The 15,953-nt window shown below is 45.2% G+C and overlaps 1 protein-coding gene across 4 annotated transcripts in view; it reads left to right on the top strand.

Annotated features, from left to right (window-relative positions):
• Positions 1 to 12,878, top strand: part of LOC144597219 (regulator of G-protein signaling 6) — a 354,481-nt gene extending 341,603 nt beyond the window's left edge. For all 4 annotated transcript variants that reach the window (XM_078406237.1, XM_078406238.1, XM_078406235.1 and 1 more), the window contains one exon: positions 7,463 to 12,878. In XM_078406237.1, coding sequence (XP_078262363.1) covers positions 7,463 to 7,513 — 51 coding nt within the window. In that variant the 3' untranslated portion in view covers positions 7,514 to 12,878. The remainder of the gene's footprint in view (positions 1 to 7,462) is intronic.
• The last annotated feature ends 3,075 nt before the right edge of the window (positions 12,879 to 15,953 follow it).

Here is a 15,953-nt window from a genome sequence, read left to right as displayed (position 1 = left end):
ATTATACTGCATCTGCCACGCATCTGCTCACTCACTCAACCTGTCCAAGTCACCCTGCAACCTCCTAACATCCTCTTCGCAATTCACACTGCCACCCAGCTTTGTGTCATCCGCAAACTTGCTCGTGTTACTGCTAATTCTATCATCCAAATCATTAATATATATTGTAAATAGTTGTGGCCCCAGCACCGAGCCTTGTGGCACTCCACTCTCCACTGCCTGCCATTCTGAAAAGGACCCGGTTATTCCTACTCTTTGTTTCCTGTCTGCCAACCAATTCTCTATCCATGTCAATACCATACCCCCAGTAATTTTGCTCACCAACCTCCTGTGTGGTACCTTATAAAAGTCTTTCTGAAAGTCTAGATACACTACATCCACTGGCTCTCCTTCATCCATTTAACTTGTCAAAAAATTCCAGAAGATTAGTCAAGCAGGATTTCCACTTCATAAATCCATGCTGACTTGGACCGATCCTTTTACCGCTATCCAAATGCGCCGTTATTACCTCTTTAATAATTGACTCCAGCATCTTCCCCACCACCGATGTCAGGCTAACTGTTCTATAATTCCCAGTTTTCTCTCTCGCTCCTTTCTTGAAAAGTGGGATAACATTAGCTACCCTCCAATACACAGGAACTGATCCTGAATCTATTGAACATTGGAAAATGATCACAAATGCGTCCACGATTTCTTGAGCCACCTCCAGACCATCAGGCCCTGGGTATTTATCTACCATCAGTCCCAAATTTCTTTCAGTTCCTCTGTCTCCCTTGATCCTCTGTCCATTAGTACATCTGGGAGATTGTTTGTGTCTTCCTTAGTGAAGACAGATCCGAAGTACCTGTTCAACTCTTCCGCCATTTCCTTGTTACCCATAATAATTTCACCCATTTCTGCCTTCAAGGGACCCACATTTGTCTATACTAATCTTTTTCTCTTAACATACCTAAAGAAACTTTTACTGTCCTTCTTTATATTCTTGGCCAGCTTCCCTTCGTATCTCATCTTTTCAGCCTGTATTGCCCTTTTTGCTGTCTTCTGTTGTCCTTTGAAAGTTGCCCACTTCTCTGGCTTCCCACTACTCTTTGCTATCTTATACATCTTTTCTTTTAGTTTTATCCCATCTCTAACTTCCCTTGTCAGCCATGGTTGCCTCTTTGGAAAATGAGAATCTTTCTTAGAATCTTTCTTCCTCTTTGGAATGAAATGATCCTGCATCGTCTGGATTATGCCCAGAAATTCCTGCCATTGCTGTTCTACCGTCATTCCTGCAAGGATCCTTTTCCATTTGCCCTTGGCCAGCTCCTCTCTCATGCCTTCATAGTCCCCTTTGTTCATCTGCAGCTTCTATGTTCTATGTTCATGTGAATTAGGAATTTCTTGTTGCTCATGATAATAACCTAATCTGAGTCTGAATCTAAGATAGTGTTCAGCTTAACTTCAGCCAGACTCCACATTCTTCTATTCGTCCGACCCAATTTACCCAATTTATGTCACATCTAAGGCAAAACCATCATTTAATATATTTTTTGCACTGCTCCAGCATTCTTAAACAACTGTTCCCTCTGCAACATCTATTTCACTCTACAATCACATCCACAACTCCCTCACCTCACTATACCATGCTCTGCGTAAGAGATGCTGCCCTTGCCCTTTCCATATTCACGGTGGCCCGTCCTCGTAGGGTTTCCATTGTAACCGTGAGGGGAGTGTTCCGTCCTCGTAGGGTTTCCATTGTAACCGGGAGGGGAGTGGGGGGAGGGAAGGGGGAAGGAGGGAGGAGGGGAGGGGGAGGGAGGGGGGGAGGGAAGGGGGGAGGGGGGAGGGAGGGGGGAGGGAGGGGGGGAGGGGAGGGGGGATGGAGGGGGAGGGAGGGGGGAAGGGGGAGGGAGGGGAGGGAGGGGAGGGGGGAAGGGGGGAGGGAGGGAGGGGGACCTCCCCTTTTCCGTAGGGTTTCCATTGTAACCGGGAGGATGGGAGGGAGGGAAGGGGGAGGAAGGGAGGAGGGAGGGGGACCTCCCCTTTTCCCAGTACCCCTCTTTCCCCGTTGGGCCCGTCCTCGTAGGGTTTCCATTGTAACCGGGAGGCGGGGAGGGAGGGGGGAGGGAGGTGTGGAGGGAGGAGGGGAGGGAAGGGGGTGGAGGGGAGGGGGGAAGGGGGGGAGGGGGGAAGGGGGGGAGGTGGAAGGAGGGGGAAGGGGGAGGGAGGGGGACCTCCCCTTTTCCCAGTACCCCTCTTTCCCCGTTGGGCCCGTCCTCGTAGGGTTTCCATTGTAACCGGGAGGCGGGGAGGGAGGGGGGAGGCGGATGGAGGGGGGAGGGGAGGGGGAAGGGGTGGGAGGGGAGGGGGGAAGGGGGGAGGGGGGAGGGAGGGGGACCTCCCCTTTTCCCAGTACCCCTCTTTCCCCGTTGGGCCCGTCCCCGAGGGGTGAGGGAGGTGGGGAGGGATGGGGAGTTAGTTGGGGAGGAGGGGGGGAGGGAGTGGGGATGGAGGTGGGAAGGAGTGGGGAGGAAGGGGTTGAGGGGGGAAGAGGGACCTCCCCTTTCTTTTTTCGAAACACTTGCCCCGGTGGCCCACGAGCATAGGGGCCCCATGCTGATCTGTGTATGTTAAGTGACTTGCAATAAAAAACACAACTTTAAAAAACAATCAGCTGCTTCACACAAGCATTGTGACGTCACAAGCTGAAGACCTTGAAAAAAAAGGTTAAAAATAAAAAGATGTAAATTTGTAAAGAGCAGACACCCAATAGCAGCTGCTCGTCCATTGTGACATCACATGCTGAAGGGGGGGCAGCTCGAGCTCATCTCACAGGGGCATTGTGACATCACACGCTGAAGACTAAATCCGCACCGCAGCGCCCCCCTGAAAAGGGGGGGGGGGGGCAGCGCTTTAAAACATCTGTAACTTAAAAAACATGCGACTAAATCAAATGAAAATATCACGGCCGGTCGTGTGGGAGGTTGTCGATTTATTCGGTACGAAAACTGCCGCGCTACGGTTCACCGTTTTGCCGCAATCGCTGTTAAGCGCATAACAGGTCAAACCCAAAAAATATATATACACAAGATCTGAGTTTTAGTAGTATACTAGAACAAGTGTGCCCGTTCAAAGCGGGCCCGTTGGGCCCGTCCCCACACCCCCCATTTTCTCCTCCCCCAGCCCCACTCTTACTCTCCCCACACCCTCCCCTTGGGCGGGGAGGGAGTGGTGGAGGGAGGGAGGTGTTGAGGATGGAGGGGGGGAGGGTGATGAGAGATGGGGCGGTATTTGTGGAGGGGGGAGAGAGTGAGGGGGGAGGGGGAGGGGAGGAGGGAGGGATGGGGGAGAGGGGAGTGATATGGACCTCCCCTTTTCCCAGTACCCCTCTTTCCCCCACCACCAATTCCCCTCCGCACTACCCCTGTTGTCCCATTCCCCATTCTCAGACCCCCCCCCCCCCCCATCTTCTCTCCCCCAGACACACTCTTAGCATCAGTTAAAGGCCCGGTGGGGGGGGGGGGGTGCGGGGGATCGGATCAGTGAAAAGTCCGGGGGGGGGGGGGGGGGGGGGTGCAGGAGATCGCATCATTCAAAGGCCCGGGGGGGGGGGGGGGGGGGGGGGGGATAGCGGGGGGGGGGGAGCGCATCAGTGAAAGGTCGGGGGGGGGAGGGGGGAGCGCATTAGTGAAAGGTCCGGGGGGGGGGGGGGGGGAGAGAGCATCAGTGAAAGATCCGGGGGGGGGGGGGGGATAGCGGGGAGAGGATCTCCCGGGTGTGGGAGAGAGGAGAGAAGCAAGGGGAGAGAGGGGCACAGACGCACAGCAGCGCCACGCTGAAAGCCTTCAATAAATCAGTAGGAGGGGGGTGCATAGGCATTTTGACGTCACACGCTGAAGGCCATGGAAAAGACGGCTGGAATTTTTTTTTTTAAACTAAAACCTCTGTAACTTAAAAAATATACGACCGAATCAAATAAAAATATCATTTTCCAGCAGCGTTCAGCGTGGTGATTAAGGCGGTGCAAACATCATGGCACTACGGTTCACCGTTTTTGCCGAAAATCAGCCGAAAAAATGAGAGATTTAAAAAAAGACTTTTAAACCTCTGTAACTTAAAAAATATACGACCGAATTAAATAACAATATCATTTTCGGCAAGCGTCCAGCGGTGTGATTAAGGCGGTGCAAAAATTGTGGCGCTACGCCTCACCGTTTTGCAGAAATCAGCCGAAATCACTGTTACAGATATACATACAAGTCAGAGTTTTAGTAAGATTAGATAGATATACACAGACACGCGCACACACACACACACACACACACACATATATATATATATATACACACACACATGCACACAGATACATACATAAGTACGTGCATACATACATACATACACATAAAACAAACAATAATTGTGCAAAAAGACAAAACCAAACCTCCAAGTCTATGTAGCTCAGAGCTTATTTGGAGGTAGTACTGTTTAAAAGCCTGATGGCTGTAGGGAAGAAGCTGTTCCTGAACCTGGACATTAGAGTTTTCAGACTCCTATATATTCTCGATAGCAGGAGTGAAATGAGTGTGTGGCCAGGGTAGTGTGGGCCTCCAATGATGCTGGCAGACCTTTTGAGGCAGCGACTCCTGTACATCCCTTTGATGATGGGGAGGTCAGTACCTGTGATGGACTGGGCAGTGTTCACCACTTTTTGCAGGCTTCTTCACTCCTGGGCATTCAAGTTGCTGAACTAGGCTCTCTACTGTACACCTGTAGAGGTTCAAGAGAGTACTCTCTGATATATTCTTAATATGTCATTAGAAAAACATTTTCCTTCCAAAATATTGTGTTGTAGTGGTGATCATGTGCAATTACCCACGGAAGAGAATCTAATGTCTCTATTTAATTGAGCAACGGCATATATATTTAATCACTAATATTGGGTATGAAATTGCCATTTTTATTCTCCCACCTGCATTTGTTCTGAACTGTAGCTTCCAAAACTATGTTCTAAGAGATTTAATGCAGGTTGAAAGAATGACACTTCATTTCCCCTTTTGGCATTTTACATCCCTTCAGATAAAATGCTGAATTGAACCATTTTCAATCATAATCTTTGCTCCCATTTTCAGCACCAGCAATTATTCTAATGATTTTGCTATTTGCACTCACACTTTCTCTCTACTGAATTAATTGCTACCGTTCTTTTGCACAGCATCGTTCCATTTAATCTCTCCTCTCCTCCATCCTATCATGGATCTTTATTTCTGTCGCTCACGCCCACCTCATTTTTTTCCTGTTCACAAAGCTGTTGAAAATGTATCGTAGAATCATAGAATTGTACATCACGTAAACCAGCCCGTTTGGCCTACTTCTACAATGCCAAATATGATACCCAACTAGACTAATCCCATTTGTCCATCCATATCCCTTCAAGCCCTTTCTGTCCAAGTACCTTCTTTTCAAATGTTGTCATTGTATCCACCCCTACCACGCCGTCTGCCAACTCATTCCATCTACTCACCAACTTCTGTGTGAAAACGTACCCCTCAGATTTTGTTTAAATTTCTCTCCTCTCACCTTAAACCTGTGACTTCCACTTCTAGACTTCCCAGCCCTGGGAAACAGACCCTGACTATCGCTCCAAAATGTGTTCCTCATAGTTTTATAAACCTCTATAAGAATACCATTCAGTCTCCAACGTTACAGTGAGAAAACCCCCCAGCCTATTCAATTTCTCTTTATAACTACAGCTGCCCATGGCATGCCGTGTCCTGGTATATCTGTTCCAAAAAAGAACGTTTTCCTGTCACATTGACACGAGGTGTGCACAAGAGTAGGGGTAGGGGAACACAGGGAGACACACTTGTGTATAATACCTAGGTTTAACATGTTCTTGCAAAAATGGTCAACTTAAATTGTAAATTCCACTGACTTGATCCTGGTGCCTGCTCGGATAACACTGAAGTGGAAGGAAAGAGGAAAGGACAGAAAGTAAGAAGGATGGACGAGGAACAAACGGCAACTGAAGAAACTGAAACCACAGCGAAGGGAAAGCAGGCAGGGAGCAAGGCCACTCTTGATAGAAGCAAGGTCAGAATGAACGAAAATGGGAAAGAGCAGGAGGAGCGCAAAAGGGGAGGGAATTGGAGTGGAAGGAAAACTGAAAGTGAGCGAGAAGAGACCATGAACAAGATGATCTGCAACGCAGAAGGTGCAAGGCAGAAGGCTGGAATGGGCAGAGATAGACATGTAGACTAATCTTCATGTTGGAAGGCAATCATTTTAGGAATTACAATAGTTCCCCCATAACTTCTGGCGCAGTGGTAGAGCTGCTGCATTACAGCACCAGAGACCTGGTTTCGATCCTGACCACCGGGTGCTGTCTGCATGAAGTTTGTATGTTCTCTCTGTGACGCCGTTGGCTTTCCCTGGGTGCTCCGGTTTCCTCCCACACTCCAGACATAAAGGTTTGTAGTTTAATTGACTTCTGTAAATTACCCCTAATGTGTAGGATGGGATATCATAGAACTTGTGCACGGGTGATTGTTGGTCAGCATGGACTCAGTGGGCCGAAGTGCCTGTCTCCACACTCTTTCTCTGAAATAAACTACTCAGCAAGACATGGTAGCATTGTGATGAGGCAAACAGGATTAATAGATCGGTTACATTTAATCAGAACCCACTCTGGTGAAAGATCATCATCAGGAAATAATTCTGAACAGTTCATTGAATTAAAACTAGCGGTTCTTATTTTTGTTTTGTCTGTGAGTTTGTTGAACCTTATGGTCCATGATATGGTTGGTTTATAGAATGAGTCATAGAGTTATAAAGCACAGAAATAGGTCCTTCGGCCCAGCTTGCCCATGCCAACCAAGGTGTCCCATCTACACTATTCCCACCTGCTCGTATTTGGCCCATATCCTTCTAAACCTGTCCATGTACCGATCCAATAGTCTCTCAAATGTTGCTATAGTTTCTGCCTTAACAACCCCCTCTGGCAGCCCATTCCATATACCCACCACCCTCTGGGTGAAAACGTTGCTCCTCAGCCACACATTCACCTGTCCCATCTTCCTATTCCTACTGAAGATAGACAACAAAGAGCTGGAGTAACTCTGCGGGACAAGCAGCATCTCTGGAGAGAAGAAATGGGTGACGTTTCGGGTGAAGACCTTTCTTCAAACCCTTCAGCAGAAGTGACTGCATTTTTTAAATAAACATTCATTGTGTGAAGTGCATTTAAGGGACAAGGATTTTCTTTTGATATAAACACAGCATTTCCTCATTGCAGATCTTCAACTCAAGTTAGGAGAAACTAACTCTGCAAATGTATTTTTGGGTGTGTTTCAATCAGAGAGGTTATGAAAATTGCCAACTGCAAATCGATTCTTGCGAAGCATTATTAGCGGTTTAGTAGGTGTGTCTGCTATTAACTAGTGCAAGTGTTGGGTGTATTTGAACATGTCTTTCTGTCTTCCAGGGCAAATCTCTAACTGGCAAGCGGCTTACGGGTCTCATGCAGTCTTCCTGACACTAATCCACACTCGCCATTTGGAATGAAGTGAGAAGAGGCACGTACCTATACTCCTGGGCGTTACCATGTAAAGGAGCCCACTGCAAGGAGTTTTACTGTACAACTCGACAACATAACATTTTAATCAATCTTCAATGCGGAATGAATTTGAGTTACCACAGATGAATCAAAATGTCACCCTTTTTTTATTAAGGAACAATAAAATTAGACTAATCCCAGGCACAGGGGAGTATATATCGATTTTCAGGCTGTCAGTGAAAGTATATGACTGTTCTGACCTCCTGGATACGTTAACGGGGGGACGCCTGTGAATTCATGGAATCCAATTGTACCCAAGCACTCTCCAATTGTCCACAAGTGAGTGGAAAATATTAGGAAGAGGTTTATAAATTGCAAGCAAGCCCAGCAGCTGCTTATTTTGAAAGTCTTTTGCCAGAGGTGAAACAGGTTGATGTATCTTTAGGCAATAACCTACTCAGACCCTCTGAGCTTCACGTTCACTTCCACCAGTTATAGGTCTTCCATCTTTCTCATTTGTGCACCTTAGAGTATTTGATGCACCTTGTATAACCTAGAAGGTAGTACTGGTAGTTCTGCTGACTGACCATAGTGAAACAGATGATGCAACAGTGTGGGAAATGACTTTAAATCGTTATGTAAGTTAGTTTTAAACTCATCCTTAATTAAAGAAACCTTGTAATTTTTTTTAACTTGGTGTACAGACACCACATTCCAACTTAGTTGTATCATCATTATCTTTTGGACATTGTGATGCTGTTAATAACAGACCGAGATAGGGTTAAGCTGGTACAATGTACTGGTAAGACAGAGGCCAACACTTTGTCAGTGATTTCACCTTACACGTATGAAACGTAAGCTACTTTCAATCCTAAACTTAGCAAGAATGGCTCAGTGAAAATACATCTTGTCCAATGTTAATTCTTCAATTGACATCACACCAGCATATTTAACTTGTCATTTGTCTTATTGCTGTTTGTTAGATCCTGCTGTGTGTATCATATCATATCATATCATATCATATATATACAGCCGGAAACAGGCCTTTTCGGCCCACCAAGTCCATGCCGCCCAGCGATCCCCATACATTAACATTATCCTACACCCACTAGGGACAATTTTTACATTTACCCAGCCAATTAACCTACATACCTGTACGTCTTTGGAGTAAATTGGTGTAAATTGGCTGTTATATTTGTGTCATAATAATCTCTACAATTCAAAAGTACTTCATTGTCTGTGAAATTATTTGAGGTGCTCTGACAATGTGTAGGAAGCTAAATAAGCACCTCCTGGTTCTTGTCAACCTTCAACCTTTAAAAATCAAGAGGATGGAAGTTGCACTGCACAAAAAGAGAATTTGAATTTAAGTGAATTAATTTGACTTATGTAATGTTACTTACATAACTTGTCCTTAGATGTGGGTGGGTGCCAGGAACATAACAGGAATTTGATGAGCTTGGGAGAGAGAATAAATAAGAAGGAAAATGAAGACACAAGAATTTGCAGATGCTGCAATTTGGAGCTAAAATTAAAGTGCTGGAAAAACACAATGAATCTGCTTCTGTGGAGGCAGAGGAATAGTCAACATTTTGGGTAAAGATCCTGTATCTGGACTGGGAAATGGTTTACTCTAAGAGTTGGCATAGACTCAATGGATAAATTGGCCTCATTCTAGGAGAATAAATAAGAAGACTTATTTGGACCATACTGTTATTTAGGATCTGTTTGAGCCATATCCCACCCTTCATCATCTAACCCCATCTAGATCTTAGTGTGATAGACACAAAGTGTTGGAGTAACTCAGCTGGTCAGGCAGCATCTCTGGAGAAAAAGATGGGTGACGTTTTGGGTCAGGACCCTTCTTAAACATCAGGCATTCTTTTTCTCCAGAGATGCTGCCTGACCCCATGAGTTACTCCAAGGGTTTGTGTCCATCTTTGGTATAAGCCAGCATCTGTAGTTCTTTGTTTCCACTCTATAGCTCCATCTGATTCTCTTTCCCTCGAACTTTGCTTTGAATTTTCTCCTCTGATTTTCTCCTCAAATACTCCTTGTAGTAAACCACTCATATTCAAACCAGTATCTGGGTTATGATGCTTCGATGTAATTAGAGTCTTAAAGTCATGAAGTCACACAGCACAGACCTTTTGACCCAGCTGACCTTGATATTATCCGAGCTTGCCTAGGTTCTGCCCATATCACTCTCAGCCTGTCGAAATATCTTTTAAAAGTTGTAATTGTGCCTGGCTCTGCAGATATCTCTAGCAGCTCGTTCCAGATATCCAGCACTCTCTGCCCCTCTGGTCCCTTTTAAAACATTCCCTTTCACCTGAAACCAATCTCCTCTAGTTTTAGATTCTCCTACCCTTGGAAAAAGACTGTGGCCATCCACCTTTGCTGTACCCTCTGTGAATTGATCTACCTCTATAAAGTCACCCCTTAGACTCCTCAGCTCCAGTGAAAATGATTCTAGCCTATCCAGCTTCTTATGACTCAAGCCCGCTAGTCACAATAATGTCATTGTGAATCTTCTCTGCACCCTCTTCAGCTGAATGACATCTTTCCTAAAGCTGGGCGGTCAGAACTGCACACTCCAAATATGGTCTCATGAGCGACATGTACATTTGCAACATGATGTCTCAACTCTTGTGCTCAATGCCTGACCAATGATTCTATAATGAATTTATTAATAATAATTTTGGTCATTTAATTACCATTAGGCATCCAAGAATACTAAGTCCTGAAATGGAATGCAATAGCAACCATTTCTACCTCAAACAGAACTGCTCCAGAAATTCATTTGGGCACTTGCAGGATTAATCTTGCTCTAATGGCATGATTTCTGTATTATTTCCATGCAGGGTAATATTATTCCCCATCCAAAAAAAATGGGCCACATTGTTTCAAGGAGTACAGGAAAGATTTATGAAGTAGTTGCCAGAACATGCGGGCCTGAGCTATAGGGAGAGGTTGGGCAGGCAAGGACTTGTTTCTTTGAAACACAGGAGTAAGAGGGGTGATCTTCTGGAAGTGTGCAAGATCATGAGAGAGAGAAATAAATAGGCTACATGCACAGGGTCTTTTACCCAGAGCAGTGGAATCATGCACCAGAGGACAAATGTCTAAGGTGAGAAGGGAAAGGTTTAAATGGATCCTGAGGGGCAACGTGTAGGATGTTAAATAAGCACCTCTCGGTTTGTGTCAAAGTTATACCTTTAGAACTCTGGAATGGAAGTTGCGCTCTACAAAAAAAGAATTAGAAATTATGTGAATTATATTGACTTATGTAACATGTCTTTTGCAAATTGCCTCTGGAGCGGGTGGGTGGCAGGAACACAATGGTGAATTTGAGCTTGGGAGAGAGAATAAATGAGAAGGAAAATGGAGACACAAGAAACTGCAGGAAATCAAATTGCTGGAAGAACTCAACGGGCAGGCAGCATCTGTGGAGGCAGAGGAATAATCAACGTTTTGGGTCAAGACCCTGCATCTGGATGGGGAAATGGCATTACACTAAGGGTTGCCTAGATTTGATGGACAAAATGGCCTCATTCTAGGGGATTAAATGAAAATAAGACTTAATTGGACCATGCTGTTATTTATGAACTGTTTGAGCCATATCACACTCCTCATCATCTAACCCCATCTAGAGCTCCAGCTGATTCTCTTTCTTCTCTTTCCCTCTAACTTTGCTTTGAATTCTCCTCTGCCTTTCTTCTCATCCACTCCTTGTGAGAACCCACTCATATTCACACAGAGGGTTGTGGGTACATGCAACGAGCTGCCACAGATTCACCACCCTCTGGCTAAAGAGATTTCTCCTCATCTCCATTCTAAAGTTGTGTCCTTTTATTCTAAGGCTGTGTCCTCTGGTTCTAGAAACATGTTCCCAATGTTGGGGGAGTCCAGAACAAGGGGCCACAGTTTAAGAATAAGGGGTAAGCCATTTAGAACGGAGATGAGGAAGAACTTTTTCAGTCAGAGAGTGGTGAAGGTGTGGAATTCTCTGCCTCAGAAGGCAGTGGAGGTCAGTTCGTTGGATGCTTTCAAGAGAGAGCTGGATAGAGCTCTTAAGGATAGCGGAGTGAGGGGGTATGGGGAGAAGGCAGGAACGGGGTACTGATTGAGAGTGATCAGCCATGATCGCTTTGAATCGCGGTGCTGGCTCGAAGGACTGAATGGCCTACTCCTGCACCTATTGTCTATTGTCTATTGTCTATTGTCCCTCCAATGGAAACATCCTTTCCACGTCCACTCTATCTAGGCCTTTCATTATCCGGCAGGATTCAATGGGGTCCCCCCATATCTATAAACTACAGCGAGTACAGGCCCAGGGCCTTCAAGAAGATAATTTGGTCCATTAACCATGTTTGATCTATGTAAGAGCAATCTAGTCCTTTCTGCAAAGCTATTACTGTCCAGTGGCCCATTTGCAAGTCAAAGTGGTCTTCAAGGGGAAGCTGCAGTGCTCATGTTCCCATTTGCCTTTTGCCCTTGACCTTCTTGATGGCTAGGGCTTCCAGAGGTGAGACATTCCCCAGAGGATAGCCATCTCCAACTTCCTGGTATAACTCCAATATTTATGCATGTTTAGTGAACCATGTTTAGCCTAATTTTCCTTTGTTTATGTGGGGATCTATCAAATACTTTCCGATGGGGTTCACTTTTTTTGATAATTTAATCCTGTAGCTGCTTGTTGCATTTCTGCTTCATTCCTAACATCCCTGTATTTCCATTTGTCTTCCTTTCCATTGACATGACGGTTGGTAAGTTAACAGGCTACAGTAAATTGGCCATGTATGTAAGTTAGTGGTAGACTCTGGGAGGGGTTTATGAGAATAAAGCCGAATTTGGTTTGGTGTATGTGGGCACTTGAAGGCTGGGCACATACTTAGTGGGCTGCTTCTGAACATTTATTCTATAGAAGTGACAAGAGGCCATGTTGTCCTGTTGCCCTACCCAATATTCATCTAGCACTGTATACTCCAAATAATTACAATGTGTTGTGCTTTGCGACAGATAATGTGGGAGCATGGCAAAGAAAACATGTAAGATTAGATGCACTTTCAATCTGAGTAAACCACTTCTAAAATAAAAGAAACCAGTTGCTTTATGTTTCACTGACAGCCTCATAAGAAAGATTTATATCTGATGGCACCCTTGAAAGGTAAATTGCAGCACTGTCCTCATGTGCTTATGCATGAAAATAATCCTCATAAATAAAGCATCTTATAAAGTCAAGCATGTACATACTTAGAACACTTTTAAAAATTGCTTTGTCTTGCGTGTTTATGTCAGTTATTGCTGCAGGAAATAGCCTTGTACAGTTCAAAGCATAATTCGTAATTACAATTAAAATCATATTAAAGATTTGTCATATGATCAATTGTTGTACTTAAGAACGTTTTGGAGATGATGTACCATGGTTCCTCTGGCGTCTTTTATACCTATATTATACCACACAACTTGTAGTATCAGTTTAAAATGGCACCACAGGAGCTTGTGTCCTGCCATGAATCCATCAATGTCCTGCATCTTTCCCATGACCCTGGTAATGAACCACAAGCAGCACTGTTATAGAGTCAGGAAAAAAATCCTGTCATTAAAGAAATTACTCTGTAAATGCAGATGATGTAGAATAACAAAAAGTCAGGGCGGCATGGTGGTGCAGCGATAGAGTTGCTGCCTTACAGTGTCAGAGACCCAGGTTCGATCCTGACTAAGGGTGATGTCTGTACAGAGTTTGTACGTTCTCCCTGTGACCGTATGAGTTTTCACCGGGTGCACCATTTCCTCCCACACTCCAAAGACATACAAGTTTGTAGGTTAATTGGATTTGGTAAAAATATTGTAAATTGTCCCTAGCGTGTAGGATAGTGCTAGTGTACGAGGTGATTGGTGGTCGGCGTGGACTCGGTTGGCTGAAGGGGCTGTTTCCACACGGTATTTCTAAAGTCTAAAGTCAAATGTGATTATATTTTCACCCACATATATTTTAATGGCAGAATCAAAATAAGTTATGAATTAAACGACAAGTAATTGGATTTAAGCAGAAAACTGTTGTAATGTTGATATTGAGCTCCAAGTTTAGACAAAGGGCTGACGGTGCAGTAGCGGTGGCAACTCTAAAGAGAGGCTCCCATTTTTTTTCCATTCCATTGTTCTGATCATGCAGTTTTTCAACTCACTCTCTTGCACATTAAACTTGTGCACTTACTGATCTATCGGTGTAGGAAGTCCCCAGGTTGTGACAGGGTTCTGTTCATGAGAACTGTTCATAAACCAAACTGTTTGTAAGTCAGAAATGAATAAAGTGTATGGGAGAGAATCGCAGAAACAGCTGAGATGGGAGAATGAGCAGACGTGGAGAGAGCAGCCATCGGCCCCTCTCATTGAGTGACCGAGTGAGTCTGCACAGCACTCCCAGCTCTGCTCGGCTCCACACAGCCCCCGATTCTTGTGGCTTGGAGGATAGTGGGGGCTGGGGAGAGAAGGGGCATGGAAATGCCATGTCCCCCCAGCATTTTGTGGAGTAAATTGGACAATATGTTGCCCTAGTGAGAAACCATGGTGTTAGTGAAAAAGGACTCTGCAAACGATAAACTAACAATATTCCCCAGCTGAGCTATGCATTTGAAGCTATGACCTGTCTGTATTCCTGTCAGGGTGATGATTATAAACTGCAACACACACTTATGACATTATTCACTGAAACTTTCACTGCATTTGAAAGCACAAAATTACTAACACAAAACTATGCATGCAAAATATGTACAGCAGCCCTCCATGCTCTTGGGACGGCCAGAAAATTGCTATGTGGAATGAGAGAGGAAAGGACAAGCATTCAAAGTTCTCTGATGGTTTAGTATTTTAATGGGATGCACAAAAGCTTGGGCAATTGCTGTATCACTCTGTGATCTCTTATAAATAGAATATGACCCGCTAATGTCAACATAAGAGGTGATTATCTTTTTACAATCCTCAGCAAAGTGTCTACAGTTTTGGTTTCCTAATTTGAGGAAGAACATCCTTGTAATTGAGGCAGTTCAGCGTAGGTTCATGAGATTGATCCCTGGGATGGCGGGACTGTCATATGAGGAAAGATTGAAAACACTAGGCTTGTATTCGCTGGAGTTTAGAAGGATGAGAGGGGATCTTATAGAAACATATAAAATTATAAAAGGACTGGACAAGCTAGATGCAGGAAAAATGTTCCCAATGTTGGGGGAGTCCAGAACCAGGGGCCAGGGCTCTTAGAATAAAGGGGAGGCCATTTAAAACTGAGGTGAGAAGAAACTTTTTCACCCAGAGAGTTATGAATTTGTGGAATTCTCTGCCATAGAGGGCAGTGGAGGCCAAATCAATGGATGAATTTAAGAAAGAGTTAGATAGAGCTCTGGGGACTAGTGGAATCAAGGGATAATGGGAGAAGGCAGGCACGGGGTATTGATTATGGATGATCAGCCACGATCACAATGAATGACGGTGCTGGCTCAAAGGGCCGAATGGCCTCCTACTGCACCTATTTTCTATGTTTCTATGTTTCAAAGTGCACAGGTGATAGAGCTGCAGCCTCTCAGTGCCAGAGACCCTGGGTTCAATCCTGACCTCGGGTGCTGCCTGTGCGGAGTTTGCACGGGCTCCTTGTGACCATGTGGGTTTCCTCCGTGCGCTCTGCTCTCCTCCAAACATCCCAAAGACGTGCGGGTTTGTAGATTCATTGACATCTGTAAATTGCCCCTAGTGTGTTGGGAGTGGTTGAGAAAGCGGGATAACATAGAACCGGTGAAGAAGGGTCTCTACCCTAAACATCGCCCATTCCTTCTCTCCAGAGATGCTGCCTGTCCGCTAAGTTACTCCAACATTTTGTATCTATCTTTGGGTGTAAATCAGCATCTGCAGTTACTTCCTACACTGAATGGGTGATTGACCATTAAGTGGGCTGAGGGGCCTGTTTTTAGTCTGTATCTCTAAACTAAACTAAACTCAATAAACTGCTGGATCGGATTCCAACCTCGGATGCTGACTGTTTGGGTTTTTGGCCAAATTGGCTTCCCCCCTGTGTTAATGATGGATCCCAGACTTGCATCTCCTCTGTGTCTCGTAGTTCTACCCGTGCTCCCCCTCCCCCCAGATGGAACAAGGATAGAGTTCCCCTGGTCCTCACCTTTCACCTCACCAGCCTCCGCATCCAACACATCGTTCTCCAACATTTCCACCATCTCCAACGTGATCCCACCACCAGTCACATCTTCCCATCCCCACTCCTGTCCGGCTGCCTCATAGACTGCTCTTTCCGTATCTCCTTGGTTAACTCATCCCCTTGCACCCAAACCACCTCCTCCCCGGATACTTTCCCCTGCAACTGCAGGAGATGTAACACCCTGTTCCTCCTCCCTCACATCCATTCAGGAAT

This window comes from Rhinoraja longicauda, chromosome 10, assembly GCF_053455715.1.
Source record: "Rhinoraja longicauda isolate Sanriku21f chromosome 10, sRhiLon1.1, whole genome shotgun sequence".
Taxonomy (NCBI): Eukaryota; Metazoa; Chordata; class Chondrichthyes; order Rajiformes; family Arhynchobatidae; genus Rhinoraja; species Rhinoraja longicauda.
Note: the sequence above shows the minus strand (reverse complement) of the source record. Positions and strands in the feature narration are given on the sequence as shown.